Below are 21,103 nucleotides of genomic sequence, written 5' to 3'. Positions count from 1 at the left end.
ATTGCTGACTGTTGTAACCTTCAGAAAATATTGTTGTAATCTTTTTTCATGCTACGTGTTTTCTGCAAAATAATGTTTTTTTTTAAAAATGCCTTAGTTATTTTGTGGAAAAGGTGTTCTGGTAGCATGGTATAGACAGGACAAAAACTGACATTATTTCAGAATTGTTCAATTGGTTATAAATTGTTCTCTAATTTTGATCTCCAGTGTATATATTTCTAGGTAAAACCTGGGGATTTACCTAGAAATGTGTTTTCTCTTGGATTTAACCTTCTGTGGATTAACCTGTGGATTAACCTGTATATCTACCTTGGATTGTGTATTTTGTTGTGTTGAACCTTTCTGTGGATTTATCTGGGTTCAGTGGAACTAAGTCTGTTGTGTTTTGCTGCCTTTCCCTTTTTGTTAATAAAAAACCTCTGTTCTGTCAAACTTCGGTTTCCATACGTTCTTCCAGCCTAACAATATAACACCCTTAGGTTTGGTCTTGTTTAAACAATAAAGAAATATTCCAACATGAATTTCTACCAGAGAGCATCTCCCCACTGAAGAAAAATTTTACATCATCAAAAGGTTTTATTAAATATGCAAAATCATACATATTTAATAATAAATTATTATGAATATGTATACAAATCACTAATGGCAAATTTTATAGAAAACATCTTTTCTACAGCTTTAAGGAAAAAACAGGAGGCGGAGCTGAATTTCAAACGTTAATACAAATGTGTACAAAAAAATAGCACCGTTGTATCACAAAAGCGTTCATATTTCAATAGATATTCAGTGTAAATATGGCTTTAGCAGTGACTCACATAAACTTGAAATGCTAAATACTTTATTAAAGCAGTCATGCAGTGGTGTCACAGTATGATAGATGTGCTTCCAAAGCTGTACAGTCCACATCTGCTTAGTCAAGCATGTCTCTGAAAGTCACACTCCTGTAAAATATTATTAAACAATTTATTAATGCTGAGCTAAGGCACACATTTAGGATCAATAACACGAGCCCAAAGGGGTTATTTAAATATATTCATATTATAATACCTTTATTTGCTGTTCATTAAACAATAATGTATATAATTATAATAATTGAAGGTGAGCTCTTTATTGTGTGTAAATGAATAGCTGAGCTGTAATGGCACTGTGAGCTTCACAGACCTGTCAGATGAGCGTCTCAGTGGCTGGTGGTCAGAACCGGTGCGAGGCAAATGCTCGGGTGAATAGGATGCGTGAGGGCGAACAGGGGATGGAGGAGTGCGCAGTGTTGAGGACAAGATTGGAGAGGAAAAGGATGAGGAGAGTCCAAGTCTGTGCAGCTCCTTCATTGCACGTTCCCTAAGAGACAAAGTAAACAAAAAAAAGAAAAGACAATAACAATAATTTAGTCATTAGGATTATCTAGAAGGTCTAATTACAGAGGGATAAGTTGATAAAACTGCCTCAGAACACTGAATATATTTGATATTTTTTGGGGTTTATTTTTCTTGTAATTATAGTTTACACCTTGTAAATATGAAAACAAATAAAATAGACTGAAACGATTAATTAATGGTTTAACTTTATCTTAAATCTTCATCATAACAGTTGAATTATTCAAATTGATATGGTAATGTTTTCTTGTACAAAATGTTATTTAACATACAGTGAGGAAAATAAGTATTTGAACATCCTGCTATTTTGCAAGTTCTCCCACTTAGAAATCATGGAGGGGTCTGAAATTGTCATCGTAGGTGCATGTCCACTGTGAGAGACATAATCTAAAAAAAAATATCCAGAAATCACAATGTATGATTTTTTAACTATTTATTTGTATGATACAGCTGCAAATAAGTATTTATTTGCAAAGTAGTCTGCCTTTAAAATGTCCACCTCCACTACATTTATTATCCTAAATTAGATGCACCTGTTTGAGGTCGTTAGCTGCATAAAGACACCTGTCCACCCCATACAATCAGTAAGAATCCAACTTCTAACATGGCCAAGACCAAAGAGCTGTCCAAAGACACTAGAGACAAAATTGTACACCTCCACAAGGCTGGAAAGGGCTACGGGGAAATTGCCAAGCAGCTTGGTGAAAAAAGGTCCACTGTTGGAGCAATCATTAGAAAATGGAAGAAGCTAAACATGACTGTCAATCTCCCTCGGACTGGGGCTCCATGCAAGATCTCACCTCGTGGGGTCTCAATGATCCTAAGGAAGGTGAGAAATCAGCCCAGAACTACACAGGAGGAGCTGGTCAATGACCTGAAAAGAGCTGGGACCACCGTTTCCAAGGTTACTGTTGGTAATACACTAAGGCGTCATGGTTTGAAATCATGCATGGCACGGAAGGTTCCCCTGCTTAAACCAGCACATGTCCAGGCACGTCTTAAGTTTGCCAATGACCATTTGGATGATCCAGAGAAGTCATGGGAGAAAGTCATGTGGTCAGATGAGACCAAAATAGAACTTTTGGGTCATAATTCCACTAAACGTGTTTGGAGGAAGAAGAATGATGAGTACCATCCAAGAACACCATCCCTACTGTGAAGCATGGGGATGGTAGCATCATCTTTGGGGGTGTTTTTCTGCACATGGGACAGGCGACTGCACTGTATTAAGGAGAGGATGACCGGGGCCATGTATTGCGAGATTTTGGGGAACAACCTCCTTCCCTCAGTTAGAGCATTGAAGATGGGTCGAGGCTGGGTCTTCCAACATGACAATGACCCGAAGCACACAGCCAGGATAACCAAGGAGTGGCTCTGTAAGAAGCATATCAAGGTTCTGGCATGGCCTAGCCAGTCTCCAGACCTAAACCCAATAGAGAATCTTTGGAGGGAGCTCAAACTCCGTGTTACTCAGCGACAGACCAGAAACCTGACTGATCTAGAGAAGATCTGTGTGAAGGAGTGGGCGAAAATCCCTCCTGCAGTGTGTGCAAACCTGGTGAAAAACTACAGGAAACGTTTGATCTCTTTAATTGCTAACAAAGGCTACTGTACCAAATATTAACATTGACTTTCTCAGGTGTTCAAATACTTATTTGCAGCTGTATCATACAAATAAAAAGTTTAAAAATCATACATTGTGATTTCTGGATTTGGGAATTTTCACTTTTAGATATCAGAAGCAGAAGCCTGTCTCTTGCATGTTCCACATGATGACTTAAACATTTGGTAAACAGAACCTTGCTTAAGGGTCCAATAGTGGAAATTTGGTGGTGCAGGGATTTAAACTCATGACCTTTCAGTTAGAAGTCTTAACCACTGAGCTACCACTGATATGTAACTGTGAACATTTAAATGAATGGGGTGTGACATCATTCATTAAAAAAAAAACTCTGTAATGTAAAACATAGTAATGCCCTCTACTAGAAGATCAGTTAAAAAGTGATACCTGAATTATTTTCCTATAGCTGCATTTCTTGTGATTAATTATTGGATCCTTACAATGTTTAAAGCAAGGTATTATTTACTCACTGATCACAGTTGCAATTTGCACTATGCAAAAAAGTCTAATAGTGTGGATTTTAAAGAAGCAACATTACCTTTCATCACGCTCTATGTTCAGCTGCCTCCGGGTGGCCTCCAGATCAGCCTCTAACAGTGCTGACCGCGCCCTTAACTGAGCAATTTCTCGGCTCCGAGTGCTCCTGAGACAAGAGCAAACAAAACAGAATGGAAATGAATGGAACAGACTGCACTTTTATTATTAGTTGCCTAAAACGTTTCTATTTCTAGAGAAGCAATGTGGGTAGAGAAGCAATGTGGGTAATCCTAAAATCTTTATCTTTTATAAACAATATATAGACTTTTCCATAGCAAATATCAGAAGCTTTATTGCAAATACTTTTCAAACTCTATCAATTTGTGAATAATAACATTTTGAAAACCAGCCCTGAATATTTCATTTCCAACTGCACATTTTGGCATAGTGCTATTTATTTTTTGAGATTAGTCAGAGCATTTTTAATTCTGTTTAATTTCAGTGTTTATTTCTATAGTGCTTTTCCTAATAGACATAGTCATATAATCAGCTTAATCAAAATCCACATGTAGATTCACATCTCTAATAAACATAACTTTCGAAAACACCATGAGAGGATCCAGACTCCGTTTGACAACCTTTGAGTAGTTAACGCTGAATTACATCATTTGTACAATACGTGTATGGTTGTGTGTGTGAGCTTGTACTCACGCCTTGCTGTCAGCTACAGCGATTTTGTCCCTGAGGAGCTGGATCTCGACAAGCCTCTCCTGGGAGCTCAGCTGTCTGTGTAATTCTTTCTCTTGCTCTATTGCTAGCTGCTTCCTCAAGAGCTCCATCTCAGTGCGACATGACTCCAGCTCCTGCTGGACCTGACGAACACACAAAGACGGATATAATATTCTGTCATTTATGCTAAAATCATTTTTTTTAAATATATTCATTCATAACAATCTTTACATACAGCATATTTTGAAGGTTTTACTTGATGATCAATTGATTTAGAGTTTAGAGACCTAATATTATCCGAATATTGGCTGTAAACCATGTAAAAAATAATATATGCAATAATACAATAATAATAATAATACAAGATTTATTCCTGTATTAATACATTTCTGATATGATATAATAGTGTATAACCTATTTATTTATTGCATTAAATGTATATTCTTTAGAGCTTGAGGTATCTGTTTAATACTTAAACTAATGCCGCGGCACAATGGAAAACCACACAAGCACTGTTCTGGTGTGTTTTAGAAGCTTGACAGTCAAAGATCATCACTCGTGAACAGTTTCTTAACAATATTGTGTCACTAAAATGATTTTAACTGGGTGAGATTATGCAAAATTAAGTTCACACAACCACATAACAATGAAACGTTTTGGGAAATGCGGGTAAGTGTTCTGACAGTGACGTTACGCACCACTTCTTTGCCAGCGTCCAGTCTGACGCAGAGATCACGGGTTTTTTCCAAGTCATGATGTGCGTGTGAGTGCTTGCTCTGCACCTGTCGCAGCTCTTCTTCCTGTTTCAGCAGTGTGGATTTCAGCTGTTTGAGCTCAGCACTGCATCTCTGCTCAGCACTCCTAGCCTGCCAGAGAGAGAGCCAGAGGCCAATGTATTGCAGTTAAGTCTATGACTATTTAATGTTCTGTGCAGCAAACCAGCAACCTAGATGCGTTTAATAGAAGTAGACGTGGTTCAACGATTTTGCCGATTAATCCGCATCAATAGTTGATTGCTGGAACCAGTGGTGGACACCGATTACAAACCATGTACTTGAGATAAAGTAGAGATACAGTAGGTAAAATATTACTCTAGTAAAATTAAAAGTGCTCCCTTAAAACTTTCACTCGAGTAAAAGTAAAAAAGTGCCATGATTAATTATGGCTATAATGTTTCTCTTAGCTTGTTTTTCTTTTCACAAAACTCTTAGCTCAATCAACTCAGTTTATGTGAAAAGACTGTAATGTTACTCTAAGCACACCAGTCTAATACTAATTGATATCTAATAAAATTATCATGAACCCAAAACCTTTTTCTCAACTATTGCAAAAAAACTCGTGCAAGTAAGACCAGTGGTGTTGTGGTAAGTTAAAGTCAGGAATTTATTTTATTTATTTCTCTTAAAATGCTTGATGTTGAACTGTATGTTGGTGATAAGTAGATACCACAAAGCGGCAATCAAAACAAGTTTAAAACAGAGCACACACTTTACCCTGATTGGTGACTTCTGTATGTTTGACCAGTTGAGATTTTATCCATTTATAAATCCAAAGTATTATATTTGATTTTGAAATGTAGTGAAGATAAAGTAAAAGTCTTCCCAATGGAAATACTTCAATAATGTACAGATATGCAAAAAAGCTACTGAAGTATAGATACAAATTACAAATACTACTGTCCACCAATGGCTGGAGCAAAATCCATACCGATAGTTTTTCCAGGTTGCGTTATACAGTATAAAAGCAGCCTCTCACTGATGCCATGTGCTGTTTATTTAAAGTGTCTTATTATATTCTTATTTATTTATTTTATATTCATTATATATTTAAATATTATATTATTTATTTGGAGTGCTTCTTTTTGTTTCAGTTTAAATGCATGTCTTTTATTTTGCTCACTATTTATTAATATCATTAATATAATCATTTATTTCATTTGACTCAGTATATCTTTTTTTATTTTGTATTTTTATAATACGGTTCAGTTCTTTTTTACATAGTGTTCTGTTTGTTTGTTTGTTTGTTTGTTTGTTTAATCCAGTATCCATTTTAAAAACTTGGTTGACTAATCTGCAAATACTGTCCAACCTAGTCATCGGTATTGGTCAAATTGGTCGACTTCTAGCACACAACAGTGAAATTCATTTAAAATCCATACAATGTCTTCATGTAATTCCCATTTATTTGCAAATTAAATAATATGTACATAAAAATAATTCACAACGTTGGGGATAACAACACAAAATAGTCTTTATGGTTGTTACACAATACTGTGACACTGGAACCTTCTTTTATAAATGTTAAATACACATGAATAGATAATGACAAATCTCACTTATTTTTACTTGTTTATTATTCATCTTAAAATATGAGGAGTATGCCAGAGAATCAGTTGTTACTACAGAAATGACAAGTGACAACATTCTTCTTTCGGCTTCTCCCATTAGGGGTCGCCACAGCTGATCATCCTTCTCCATACCCCCCTGTCCTCTACATCTGCCTCTGTCCTCAAACCAACTACCTGCATGTCTTCCCTCACCACATCCATAAACCTCCTGCTTGGTCTTCCTCCTTTCCTCCTTCCTGGTGGCTCTATCCTCAGCATTCTTCTACCGATATACCCCATGTCCCTCCTCTGCACATGTCCAAACCATCTCAATCACGCGTACATTCACCTTTCCAGGCTCTTCTCGACCTGCTCCCTACTCTCACCACAAATCACAATATCAGCCGCAAACATCATAGTCCATGGAGACTCCTGTCTGACCTTGTCGGTCAACCTGTCCATCACCACTGCAAACAGGAAAGGGCTCAGAGCAGTCCAACCTCCACCTTGAACCAGTCTGCCGTTCCTACTGCACACTTCACTGCTGCCACACTGTCCTCATACATGTCCTGCACCACCTCACATACTTTGACACACCTGACTTCCTCATGTCTTACACAACTCTTATTTTTGCACCCTGTTGTATGCTTTCTCTAAATCCAAAACACACAATGCAACTCCTTCTGACCTTCTCTATACTTCTCCATCAACAATCTCAAAGCAAATAATGCGTCTGTAGTGCTCTTCTTCGGCATGAAACCATACTGTTGCTCACAGATGGTCACCTCTTCTCTCAGCCTGGCTTCCACTACTCTTTCCTATAACTTGACTGATCAACTTAATTTCCCTGTAGTTACTGCAGGTCTGCACATCTTCATGCTTCACGCTTTCACCGGTATGTCATCTGGTCCAACTGTCCTTACTAATCCCATCCACTTCCTGCCATACCATCTCCACACCATCCAAACTTCTTTCTCTCACATTTTCCTAGTTCATCAGTTGCTCAAAATACCCCCTCCATCTTCTCAACACACTTTCCTCATTAGTCAACACATTTCCATCTCCATCCTTTATTGCTCTAACTTGCAGCACATCCCTCATAGCTCGGTCCATCTGCCTGGCCAATCTGTATAAATCCTTTTCTCCTTTCTTAGTGTCCTCATATGCTTTTTCCTTGGCTTTCGCCACATCCCTCTTTACCTTTAAATAAGTACCTTTCTAGCTGTCACCCTTATAACTTCTGCAGTAGTTGCCCAATCATTCAGCACATCTTCACCACCACCAAGCCCCTGTCTGACCTCTTCCCTGAAACTCACACTACAGTCTTTCTCCTTCAGTTTTCACCATCTTATTCTAAATTTAGTCCTCACTCTCCACCCCTTGTTCTTCACCTCCAAAACCATCCTACAGACCACCATCCGATGCTGTCTATCTACACTGTCCTTCGCCAACACCTTACAGTCTCCAATCTCCTCTCTCATCACTCCTTCAACAAACAGCTTCATGTTCATAACCCTATCAGAAGCTCTCTTCACCTCCACTACACTCTTACTGTATGGTTCCTTCAGAATCACCCCCACATTATTTTTCTTTTCATCCACACCATAAAAGAACAGTTTAAGCCACCTCCAATGTTCCTGGCCTTACTCCCTTTCCACCTGGTCTCCTAAACACACAACATATCTACCTTTCTCCTCTTCATCATATCAGCTACCTCTCTCTTTACCAGCCAAAGTAACAACATTTAAAGTACCAACCCTAACCTCCACTCTTCTCCACTTCACCTTTCCCTGCTGTCCTGTAGACATCTCCCTCGCTTTCCTCCTTTGGCCAACAGTAGCCTAATTTTCACAGGTACCCTGTTGGCTAACAATACCTGTGGCAGTCATTGGTAACCTAAGCCTCGAACAATCAGGTATGAAATTCTCTTTCGTTATCCGCACATTTTTTCTTGGTTGATGTAGTTAATTAGATTAATTTCATCTGTTGCCTACAGCAGAAGGTGCCCACTTTGTCTCACATATAATTTTATGTTAATTTCCCCATGTCTCTAATGAGCCTTTTTAAAAGTGAGATATGTAACCATCAGATTTTAAAATTCTTTAGCAATATGATATAAACCATGTTAAAAGATTACTCATGAAATGTTTAATGTGATTTATTTCCCACCTCTTGCAGGCTGCTCTCCAGACTTTCTACTCTCTCTTTGAGTCTGCGCTTCTCTGAACTTGAGTCTTTGAGCTCCATCCGACACTCTTGCAGCTCCTTACACTCTCGTTCCTGCTCACAACCACAGTAACAGTTAAGACAAATCATAGTGGTTGCAGTCTTTATGAATACCTTTAGATCAAGATGGCATTTTACAAAGTAGTGCCATACACAATTCTCTTTCTGGAACGCTTTTGGAACGTGGCTGTACATGCTCTGAATAATGTGTGTAATCAGTCAAAATTGGAGGCAGGTTGTCACCGGAGGGCCTTTGTGTGGCTTGTTTGGGAGAGGAAACCGCTTAATCGGCTCTCGATGGAGCCGATTGCCAGCACTGCGCTTGCATGCCCATGCGATTGCTCCGCTCACGTCAGGCAGTCTTCGAGAAACTGATAGTGACACATGCCATCCAGAAGCTGGATATAGCTTGACCGGCCGATGAGCATTAAGCCCCTCTGTCCAGTAAGCTCGACAAGCACTTTTTGTTCCCGGCATTACAGGCTCCACGGTAGATCTAAAGGATACGTACACCTTCCCCCCTGTCATGCTGCTTCCGGGAGTTCTGGAGAGAGTTCGCTAGAACAAAGTCTGTCTCCTCCTGGTAGCCCCGCGGTGGCCTGTGGTTAGCGGACCGAACACCCCCTGGAATGGAGATGGATTGAATGGCTGGAGCCTGACAGGTTGTGGGATGACCGAGGGCACCTTGGGGACGTAACCCGCTCTAGGGTGCAGTAAGGCACTGGCCATGCCTGGAGTGAACTCCAGAAAGGAGGGGGCCACAGAGTAGGTGATCTACAGGCCCTCTCTGTGGCCCCCTGCTCCAGGCATTTAATCTATCTCCATTCCAGTCCCCAGACCAGGAGAGATTAAACCGGCTGTGCCCAGTCCGAGAACTGTTATGTCCACAGGACAAGTCCTTGGAGGAAGTCGGAACAATTGTTCAACTGCTACGGCCCTGAGCTGAGGCCTTCCTGCTCATAAGCAGACTCAGCGTATGGATTATTGGCGCTATTGTATACTCTTACGTGTCCTTTGGTCTCCTGCTTCATTCAGGGTCAGTGCGCACTCGACCCTGAGTGTGGCAGCCTCTAAGGCTTGGTCCTCTGGAGTGTCCCGCCAAGACCTCTGTGAAGCTGCAGGCTGGTCCACAATGCTCACCTTTGTCAGGTTTTACAACCTTGACCTTTGGCCAACAGTAGCCTAATTTTCACAGGTACCCTGTTGGCTAACAATACCTGTGGCAGTCATTGGTAACCTAAGCCTCGAACAATCAGGTATGAAATTCTCTTCGTTATCCGCATATTTTTTCTTGGTTGATGTAGTTAATTAGATTAATTTCATCTGTTGCCTACAGCAGAAGGTGACATGTGGGTCATGCTGCCCACTTTGTCTCACATATCCTTTTATGTTAATTTCCCCATGTCTCTAATGAGCCTTTTTAAAAGTGAGGTATGTAACCAATCAGATTTAAAAATTCTTTAGCAATATGATATAAACCATGTTAAAAGATTACTCATGAAATGTTTAATGTGATTTATTTCCCACCTCTTGCAGGCTGCTCTCCAGACTTTCTACTCTCTCTTTGAGTCTGCGCTTCTCTGAACTTGAGTCTTTGAGCTCCATCTGACACTCTTGCAGCTCCTTACACTCTCGTTCCTGCTCACAACCACAGTAACAGTTAAGACAAATCATAGTGGTTGCAGTCTTTATGAATACCTTTAGATCAGGATGGCATTTTACAAAGTAGTGCCATACACAATTCTCTTTCTGAAACGCTTTTGGAACGTGGCTGTACATGCTCTGAATAATGTGTGTAATCAGTCAAAATTGGAGGCAGGTTGTCACCGGAGGGCCTTTGTGTGGCTTGTTTGGGAGAGGAACACGCTTTATCGGCTCTCGATGAAGCCGATTGCCAGCACTGCGCTTGCATGCCCATGCGATTGCTCCGCTCATGTCAGGCAGTCTTCGAGAAACTGATAGCGAGGAGCTCCTGGAGGTTGTGACACATGCCATCCAGAAGCTGGATATAGCTTGACCGGCCGATGAGCATTAAGCCCCTCTGTCCAGTAAGCTCGACAAGCACTTTTTGTTCCCGGCATTACAGGCTCCACGGTAGATCTAAAGGATACATACACCTTCCCCCCTGTCGTGCTGCTTCCGGGAGTTCTGGAGAGAGTTCGCTAGGACAAAGTCTGTCTCCTCCTGGTAGCCCCGTGGTGGTCAGGCTGCCTGTGGTTAGCGGACCGAACACCCCCTGGAATGGAGATGGATTGAATGGCTGGAGCCTGACAGGTTGTGGGATGACCGAGGGCACCTTGGGGACGTAACCCGCTCTAGGGTGCAGTAAGGCACTGGCCATGCCTGGAGTGAACTCCAGAAAGGAGGGGGCCACAGAGTAGGTGATCTACAGGCCCTCTCTGTGGCCCCCTGCTCCAGGCATTTAATCTATCTCCATTCCAGTCCCCAGACCAGGAGAGATTAAACCGGCTGTGCCCAGTCCGAGAACTGTTATGTCCACAGGACAAGTCCTTGGAGGAAGTCGGAACAATTGTTCAACTGCTACGGCCCTGAGCTGAGGCCTTCCTGCTCATAAGCAGACTCAGCGTATGGATTATTGGCGCTATTGTATACTCTTACGTGTCCTTTGGTCTCCCTGCTTCATTCAGGGTCAGTGCGCACTCGACCCTGAGTGTGGCAGCCTCTAAGGCTTGGTCCTCTGGAGTGTCCCGCCAAGACCTCTGTGAAGCTGCAGGCTGGTCCACAATGCTCACCTTTGTCAGGTTTTACAACCTTGACCTGTGCAACTCCTGGCACCTCTTTCCGTTGACATCGCTGTGCTCTTTCACACTAGTCAGGGACTGGTCAGTGTGGTGGTATTGGACTCTCGTTCCCAAAGTGTTTAGACGCAGCTTGAGTTGCTGAAAGGGAATGTCTCTAGGTTACTTATGTTATCCTAGTTTCCTGAGGGAATGAGACGCTGTTTCTCTATGCCACACCTCCGGTGTCCTATCGGCGCTTCCTTCTCGGTTACAGAAGCTGATGCCGGCTTCACTTCATGTGCGTTTTATACCTCCTGGTCGTGACGTCACCCTGCCGGTGACAACCTGCCTCCAATTTTGAGTGATTACACACATTATTTCGAGCATGGACAACACAGATGCGTTCCCAAAGTGTTCAGACGCAGCGTCTCATTCCCTCAGGGAACTAGGGTAAAATACGTACCCTAGAGACAATTTATTTGGAGATAACGTAATGCAGATATAAAGCCTAAAATTGCCCTATGCAACTGGTTGTGTTTAATACCTTAGAGGACAGTTGGTCTTCCATACTGGAGATTACAGACACATAGTTTTGCACTTTCCGTTCCAAAACTTCAATCTCATTAGCAGCCTCTTCTACCTTGAACTGCAAAGCCTAAAACAAAGAGAATGCAAATGATGTTACATAATATCCACAATCTAATACATTTTGGTTTAGTCATTCATCTTCAACTGTTTATTCTGGTCATTATGGATCTGGAGCCTATACTGAAAAATACATTGGGTGCCAGGATAGAAAACATTCTAAATAAATTTTATTTTTAATAAAAAACACATCATGCAATTCATCAATTTCTGTGAATGTTAGTAAAGCAAGCTCCTATTATTACTTATGTTACAACAGATGTAATCAATTTCTTTTAACTGTTCATTCATCAGACTCTCTTTTTTCATTCTCTTATGGACAAAATGCAATTAGTTTCATTCCCAATGAGGCCCTCAGCTGCTGAATATGATAAAACTCCTCCCAAACATGCTTAATAAACATCTCCATCTCAAACAGCATTAAAGCTTTCCTCTGACCTTGTTGTCTAGACATACTCGGTCCAGCTCGTCCCTGAGCTTTGCTTTATCTCTCAGCGTAGCGTCTTTGAGCTTCAGCACAGCATTTAGATCATCTGCCGAATCCACCAGCTTTCTCCTCATGATATCCAAATCTCGATCTCTGCTGCTCACTGTCTTATTTGCAGATCTGGTGTCATAATTCATGGAATATATGATGTCACTGTTGTAGCATATTTAATTCCCATGAACACACAATACAAACAGCCTAATTTTCATTGTACAGTGAGTTTAAAACAATCTAACTGTGTACTAAATTAATACAAGGGAATTCACCACAGATATTACTGTATGCTGTTTATATAAAAAAAATGAATACTACACAGTGCTTTAAGGAGAAAAATGAATAATAGACTTTGAATGGTTACATATGGCAGTCCAAACACACTATACACTATGGATTTTTTTCTAAAGGATGAATATAAAGAATAAAGTCTTTTTTTTTAATTATGATATTTACATACAGTAGGTGTTTAGGTTTAGGTACCAAGTTGTACTTCAGGACCAAAATCAAAGCAGGAAAAAAAAAATTGCACTAAGATTTTAAAATAAAATAAACATCACTGAATATCACTGTTCTTTTTAAATGTTAGAATGTTATCGATTTATACTTACTCTAGAGTCGCTTCCAGATCTCTGATCTGTATGTTCATATTGTCGATGGAGTTTTCCTGAAAGCAGTGGAAAATTATGAATAGAACTATAAAAGGTAAATACTAGCCTATTTAATATATTTGCGGACTAGTGTGTATATTAACATTTTCTCATCTGTCACAGTGAACAATACATTTTGGACTGGGTGATGTGACATGGACTGACAGAAAACAAGATTATTTGCAAAACAATGATTTGCCAATACTAACATTTTCATATTATTTATAAAAAAAAATCCTCCATCATCCTGGAGACTTTGATGCAGGTGGAAAACCTAAAGTTATCTCTTCATCACAGACAGTTACAAAGCACTAACCCTGTCGACTCCCATGGAAAAATGCTAAAAAAAACAGATACTATATCGATAATTACTCATTTTAACTTGATCATGTGGAGCATCAAAATTTATAAGTTCTTCTGGCTGATATGTTACTATAGACATGACAAGAACAAGAACATTATTATAAACCTGTGATATGAATTATAGCTGCAAAGTCTTGTTAAAGAACATGTATCAGCAAATTAATTTGACCAGCCAGAATGAAGAATTCAATAGTGGTATAAAGAGGAATAACATTTTATTGTTTTTTTGTATTTTATGCTGATATTTCTAATCTTATCAACTCATTGTAATTCAATTAATAAATTCCATAATCTTCTGTTATATTACATTTCTTTATATTAGTATGTGTTTATGTGTGGGAATGCGTGGTTACCTTGTCATCCAGCTCTCTGTTAGTAGAGGAGAGCATGTCATTCTTTCTCTCAAGCTGTTCCTGTAGAGCATCTCTGTGCTGGCTCAGTTCAGAAAGGGTGTTCTTCAGCATATTAAGCTCTTCCTTGAGAACTGTTACCTCATTCAGCAAAGCATCTACACATATGTATACACACTGTGAATAACATATACACCACTATGAATCAAAGAGGTTAAGGGTTTTTACATCTATGTAGGAATCAGTTTTATTTTTTTCTAAACATTCTTGCTACTTCAGGGAACCTGTGAATTATAAATCAGTTAGAAAAAGGGCCAGAGTTTATTCAGGATTTTATATATTATCTATTTTAACAATACATACAGACATAATTTACGTATAGCTACAATAAAAAGTCTGCAATATGCACTTGGACTATAAATAGCTAAACTCATTGGGCATACTGCATTGTAAATAAACCACTCATGAGTAGCACAAATGAACCACTGTGTTGGAAACCCCAAGAATATTTTCTTCAATGGAAGCCTGATATTTAAGGTTCTGCCATAAATTATCTTATTGGATTTTTTTGTGTCGTATAAGATACAACAGAATATAGGGCAAGTGTCACCTCTACCTCATCCTCATAATGAAAAAACCTTACCGTTCTTTTCATCCAGCTGTTTATTCTTTCTTTGAACTCGCTGCAGGTCTCCAATCCTGTTAATCAGACGCCTCTGGGTCTCACTCAGAGTACCGTCTGTTTGTGTGTTAGAAAGCCTGCCAAAGTAACAGGAAAAAGAATGAGCTCCTTGACTGCAAGAGTCACGAAATCCATTTCCATACTCTAGCCATGACAAAGACTGTTTGGTAACTGATTTGTAGCCTGGGAAGCCAAGAAGTTTACATTTCCTGGGTATTAGGTTTGATTTATTATTTATAGTTGCCTATGTATATGTTAAACATAATTCAATTATCAGATTAATGGAAAGGTAAAAATGTACGTTGCAGGTTGCAGCAAACTTGTACATCTTGTATATCCTTTGTGTTAAACCATGTGTGTGTGTAAACCGAAATTAGAAGATGATGCAGTAATATGATTAATAAGCACTTAGAGAGAGAGAGAGAGAGAGAGAGAGAGAGAGAGAGAGAGAGAGAGAGAGAGAAGGATGATCTTTTCAGGTACATGAAAAACCCTAAAAACCATGCCTAAACAACAGTTGATTAAATCTATCATGTAGGCTAGAAATAACAATAACCAAAGAAATAAACTACTTTACTGTTACTAATAAACAGACTATACTTTCATGCACTTCTGAAACAGAAAACTTAAAATCATCCAATTAAATAAACCAGTGAGGGCTACCATAAACAGCAACTTCTTCTAAATGTATTTATATTAATGTTAACCTGAGCGTGCTGCATTCATTCTTGAGGCAGCTGAGTTCCCCATCAGCAGCAGTGAGCTTTCTGCCCAGCGTGTTCACCTGATCCTCCAGACACATTATAGTTTCCCTCATCTGCGCCTCTCTGCTATTCTGTTCAGCCCGCTCCTGTTCCAGCTGTGCACACATATCAAGTTTAACACCAAAAGGGTCTAGCAAGGTATTTTACAATAAATCAAAGTGCATCTGTAAATAAGAGTCTGATCACAATTAGGCAATTATTTATGTGCTTAGCCTTGATTTAAATATAACAATTTTAAGAGTTATACCCTCTGGATACTTGTTTTGCAGAGATGATGAGTGTGTTTCTTAAACTTATAAGGTTGCATAACATGTCACAAGTCACATACGTCACGTGACAGTTTTCCACAATACATCAAAAAAGACTGCCAGCTTGTGCACGCCTTGTTTGTAATGACCAATCACAGGCTTGACATGACTTTTGTTTTCTCTGCAATTACATCATAGTGTTTGTGGAAGTCAGTGGAATATCTTCTCTGACCTTAGTTACTTCCTTTAATACTGGGTTTCTAACATTTTATTTACAGTGTTTATCTGGTCTCTGATCTCAAGTCAGTTGTATACAGCGTATACAAGTGTATACAGTTCAGCTCCTTCACTGTACTGAACTCGGCTGTGTTTAAACACATCTTACTGTCAGTAAAGCATTCTGCATGTCTTCCACCCTCTGCTCCAAGTGAGCCCTCTCACTAATCGCTGTTTCCTTAGAGATCTGAAACAACACACAGGAATATATTCAAATTTGAAAACACTACATATGCACAAACCCACACACTGAAAACAACCCGTACATACACATATATAACTTTTATTTTTTCCTTTGAAATGTAAATAATCGATTTAATAACATTTTATTGTATAGCTCTTTTAAAAATGGGCATTGTCTACTATATGTTTATCCGTAATGAGTGAGCCAGTAACGACAGGGCAAAGAAAAACTAATGAGACTCTTGGATGCAAAACTCTTCATAGCACTTGCTATGAAGAGCACATAGCACATAGCAACTCTTCATAGAACTTGCAGCCCTATTTAAAAATTGTAACTGTAGCAATTACAGTCCAACTCTATATTAATAGTAATTAATTAATATAATATTTTAATTCTCTGTTCTTCACACGAAATGCTTAAATGCATGAAATCAGAATTATGAACTTGAAAGTTCATAATTCAGTAGGGACGAGAAAAAAACCTGGCTGCCACCATGAACTAATGCATTTTGTTAGCAATAATCAATTAGTCGGTGTCTGTGAAATTATCAAAAGTAAGTACTTCTTTAACCTTATTTTAAAGTAATGTTGTTAAAACCCTTATGTTTCTATGTATGTTGTGTTGTGTGCAGGTCCCATTCCCACCCGGAGTTTCCAGTCTGCCCGAGACTGCCTTGGTCCCGCCTCCAATTAATAACCTCATAGCTGATGCCTCTATTTAAGGAAGAGGAAGAGAAGCCACTGGGAGGATGGTTGTTGTTGTGGAGATGGTGTGGTGTAGTAGTAGTAGTAGTAATAGTATTAGTTTCAGTAGTAGTAGTAGTAGTAGTAGTAGTAGTAATAGTAGTAGTAGTAATAGTATTAGTTTCAGTAGTAGTAGTAGTAATAGTATTAGTAGTAGTGGTAGTAGTAGTAGTAATAGTATCAGTAGTAGTATTAGTAGTAGTAGTAATAGTAGTAGTAGTAGTAGTAATAGTAATAGTAGTAGTAGTAGTAGTAGTAATAGTAGTAGTAGTAGTGGTAGTAGTAGTAGTAATAGTAGTAGTAGTAGTAGTAGTAGTGGTAGTAGTAGTAGTAGTGGTAGTAGTAGTAGTAGTAATAGTAGTAGTAGTAGTAGTAGTAGTAGTAGTAGTAGTAGTAGTAATAATGGTATCAGTATTAGTAGTAGTAGTATCAGTAGTAGTATTAGTAGTAATAGTAATAGTAGTAGTAGTAATAGTAATAGTAGTAGTAGTATTAGTAGTAGTAGTAGTAGTAGTATTAGTATTAGTTGTTGTGGATTAGTAGTAGTAGTAGTGGATTTTGTTTGGCTTAGCAATTTAAGGTTCTGCTTTTTGACTATGACCCTGAGCTTGATTTGCCCTTTTGGACTTGGTTACCTTTTCTGTAGATAGATACCACTGTACATATTCACCTAGTTTACTGGCAGTAGGGGTTGTGGCTGCCATTTCCTTTGGGGTGGGAATTGTTGTTCTCTGTTTTGTAGTAGGGAGTTAGGGAAGCTCATTGTATTTTTGTATATTTTCTTTCAGGTAAGGAAGCTTCTAAACTTTTTTTGTTTATTATTTTGGCCTTGGCCCACCCTGATGACAAGCCATTGTACAGTTGTACAGTTGTACAATGTACAAAATATTTCTCTCTAGAAGTCAATCTCGCAGTGTCCTACAGTGAATCCCATTCTTCAGCTCTTTTTCACTGAATGCCCTACCTTGAGTCTCTCTCTCAGGCTGTCTCTCTCTGTGCTCATGCGATGAAGATCGGACGTTGCCTCCTCTCTATCGGACTCCAGGCGTTTCAGGATACTCTGAGCTGTCGCGCTGTATTTGTTTCCCTGAGAAATCTTTGATTTCAACACCTCACGGCGAAGGCCCGCTATCTCTAACTGAGCCTGCAAGCAGTAGTATGTCTGGTAAGTGTCTGGTCATTTTAGTTTTTACTTTGTGAAAAAAAAAATCCATTTATTCATAATCAAGTATTCATAATACTTCAATAATCTGGATGAAGCGGTTATTGATGATGAATTAAAGAATTTATGCTGGAGACTATTGCCTTATTTGAATATAATTTAATCACTAAGACAATCATTCTAAGCAAGAGGCTGAGGATGCATCACAACATGTTTGAAAGAAAAAGACTGACTGATCATGTCTACAATAAAACTAAACGAATACATATTGGATTTTAGTAGATCTGAGTGTGATGTCATATGTGATACCTGCTGATAATGATTTTTAATCTTGTCTCGCTCGGCTGTAAGCACCCGAACGTTGGCTTGGATCTCTGAAAGGTGGCGCTCGTACTTATCCAGCATGCTTTGCATCTCGTCCCTCTCTCTCAGTGCTCTCATCATCTCTGAGTCATAGGTACCTCCCTTGTAACACACACAGATGCAGATATGGAGGAAACAAGGCTGGATCCTGTTGCATTTATTAAAACCCTGCAACACTTCGCTCAATCATCATGGTGTTCTACTCCTGTCTCAAGTCAAGTTACCTTCACAGGGGGCTGCCGAAGAGGGCTAGTTGACCTCCGAGACTTCTGTGTGCTCTTCATTCTTTCAGCTTCCTCTAAACTGTAACGATCACGGCCACGCGTCACTGTGTTGTCTGCAACTTGTGTACTTTCTGAAAGAGAATAGTCAGTGCATTATTTTTGCTTTCCACATCATATACTAGGGACAGGTATACGGATAAAAAAAACTCTACAGACACCAGCACTGGTAAGAAAAGCAAAACGTTGAGCCAGGGAGTTTCAAGCCAGACCAATGGCCAAATGAACATGCTAGGGGAACGTGCATACCTGTGAGACACAGATTCTCCACTTTTGTGTGCAGCTGCTTGAGCAGAGTCTGGAGATCGTCCTTCTGATCCAACTCAGAGCTCAGCTGGTTCTTTTGGTCATCCTCATCCAGCTGTGAAGACTCGATTTTTACCTTCTTCAAGGTGTAGGTGGGAAGGAAATTACAAGGTTACAGGTTACAAATCGGCGAAATGTTAAATATGTCACTCCGATCATATAAAGATGACTGTGATTGGAAATGTGCTTACAGGAGAAGAAATGCTGGCAGGTTGGTTCTGTGATGTGATCTTCTGGTCTATATTTACAGCAACACACTGTGAAGAGACAAGGTGGAACATGAACCGTGATCTCACTTAAGGTGCTGTTTTCAGTGTAGGTGTTTAAAATTCTAACATCAGAAATCAATAAAATTGTTTGATAGTCAAAGTTAGAAAATGAATAATATTCGACTCTAAATCAAAAATTCAGATAATTATGTAGTTAATTATTCAAATGAAGAGAAATTGAAAACAATTAATCATGCAATTATGGGGGATATATGGTATATACATTAAAGATCCAAATGCCAGTGGTACACTGAAAAACAGGATGTTTTCAAACGCTGCGACTACAGCAGTAATAAAATATTACTACGAATGCACTGAAATAAACCATAAAGCTGAAACTTCTGTCTGAGCTGCTGTTGTACAAAGTTGATCAATGTCTTCAAACCAATCGTGTTTCGAGATTCAAAGCTGATCAAACATTAGTTATATTTATTGTATAAGGGACTGTAGAACATCAGGGTTTGTTTGCTTTAAAGGCCAGGGTGAAAAATGTTTCATATGAACTTGGTGGTTTCCAAAACCATAGAGCACCTGCTCAGCAGGGGTGTGTTGCTCAACTTGCGATGGTCTGTAATCCTTTAGCGCCCCCTGCTGGATTTCTCTGCTCTCAAGCCCTGCTTTAATCCTTCTTCATCACCTTCAGCTATGTCGTGTCTATTTCGCGAGCTCATGAATTCACAAGTATTTATAGTCACGTGTGCGCAAGTATGAGCTAGCTTTTTTTGTATGTAACAAAGGTAAACTAACTAACTCCCAAAAAACATATAATATATATTATTATAATTTTTTTTTCCTGGAACACCTTTGAAGTGAACTCAAGAATGGTTGTTATGGCAACGGTAAATCACTTTGCTGTTGGTAGGACGCGGTTTGATTCATACGTTTGAATAAATCACGTCATTTAAGTCTACTGAATATAATTGATATTAATTGACATTCATTAAATAATGAATTAAAACAAGTCCTGTCATGTAAAAATTAATATGGCTTAAATAAATAAGTAATACATCTGCCTTCATGTTGTTCTGCTGGTTTCTTTAGGTTTGGAAACATCAGACATTCCAAAGCCAGATTGTGAATATTTCTGTTGTGAATAAAAGGGTTTTTACCTTTTACACCGCAGTCTGCATATTTAATAAAAGAGTTAAAGAGCTCACACATGTCGAGTCCGAGTGAATGAAACAACTCTGATTAACCCCTGACCAATCCGGCTTTAGCATTAAACCACCGGAAATGACGTCTGAAAGAGCAGGACCAATCAGAGGACTCTTTATTTGTCAAACTTGTATTCCCGTTGCCTTGACGACGTAAATGATAATACAGACAATCCTGAACAATTTTATGATAATTATTACTTGTAATAGAAATAAACAGGTCAAAAATACTGAATAAAATCATTATTATTATACAGAAGACTTTATAACTTTCACTCCTATCACCCTAAACATCTCCTTTCTATTTTCCCTCACTAACTATTAATAATAAAAAAGTAAAAAAAATGCGTATTTACAGTATAATGTTATTTAAAACTTGAGTAATAACGATTATGATATTCATTCTTACCTTATTTTTGTCTTTGTTAGTTAATTCAGCCATAGAAACCGGAAAATACAATCTTTTATGGCAATAATTTCCTTTTTTTCACTGGGTGTCTCTGCACGGTGCTGTCACGTGCGAGCCTTTCTCGAACCAGTGTAATTTTTGAATCGATTCCTTTATATAAGAGTCGACTCGCAAGAATGACTCTCTCTTCTTTGGGGGGTTAGGTGGGGGCTACATATTGCTGTTATTTAATTAGATTAAAAGGGATGTATTTTCTGTACCTTTGGTATATAACTTGTTA

At 39.0% G+C, this 21,103-nt stretch overlaps 1 protein-coding gene across 4 annotated transcripts; it reads right to left on the bottom strand.

The window, feature by feature from the left end:
• Nucleotides 1-821: 821 nt before the first annotated feature.
• On the bottom strand, nucleotides 822-20,944 carry tsga10 (testis specific, 10). Of its 4 annotated transcripts, XM_046837643.1 has the most exons (20): nucleotides 20,824-20,944; nucleotides 19,183-19,248; nucleotides 18,935-19,070; nucleotides 18,629-18,759; nucleotides 18,351-18,506; nucleotides 17,844-18,023; nucleotides 16,062-16,139; nucleotides 15,372-15,523; nucleotides 14,626-14,741; nucleotides 13,986-14,140; nucleotides 13,231-13,286; nucleotides 12,577-12,745; nucleotides 12,038-12,148; nucleotides 10,310-10,390; nucleotides 8,696-8,791; nucleotides 4,899-5,066; nucleotides 4,183-4,343; nucleotides 3,533-3,637; nucleotides 1,162-1,338; nucleotides 822-941 (listed from the first exon to the last, which is right to left on the bottom strand). In XM_046837643.1, exons 1-20 carry the CDS (start codon nucleotides 20,854-20,856, stop codon nucleotides 911-913), a joined length of 2,358 nt encoding a protein of 785 aa, XP_046693599.1. In that variant the 5' UTR covers nucleotides 20,857-20,944; the 3' UTR covers nucleotides 822-910. The 4 variants fall into 4 exon arrangements, with proteins under 4 accessions (XP_046693599.1, XP_046693596.1, XP_046693598.1 ...); XM_046837640.1 differs by lacking the exon at nucleotides 10,310-10,390 and having other exon boundaries at nucleotides 8,696-8,806; nucleotides 12,577-12,778; XM_046837642.1 differs by lacking the exon at nucleotides 10,310-10,390 and having other exon boundaries at nucleotides 8,696-8,806.
• Between the last annotated feature and the right edge of the window lie 159 nt (nucleotides 20,945-21,103).

The sequence above is a fragment of the Silurus meridionalis genome, chromosome 24, assembly GCF_014805685.1.
Source record: "Silurus meridionalis isolate SWU-2019-XX chromosome 24, ASM1480568v1, whole genome shotgun sequence".
NCBI lineage: Eukaryota > Metazoa > Chordata > Actinopteri > Siluriformes > Siluridae > Silurus > Silurus meridionalis.
The sequence above is the reverse complement of the archived record's forward strand: the minus strand, read 5'-3'. Positions and strand labels throughout refer to the sequence as shown.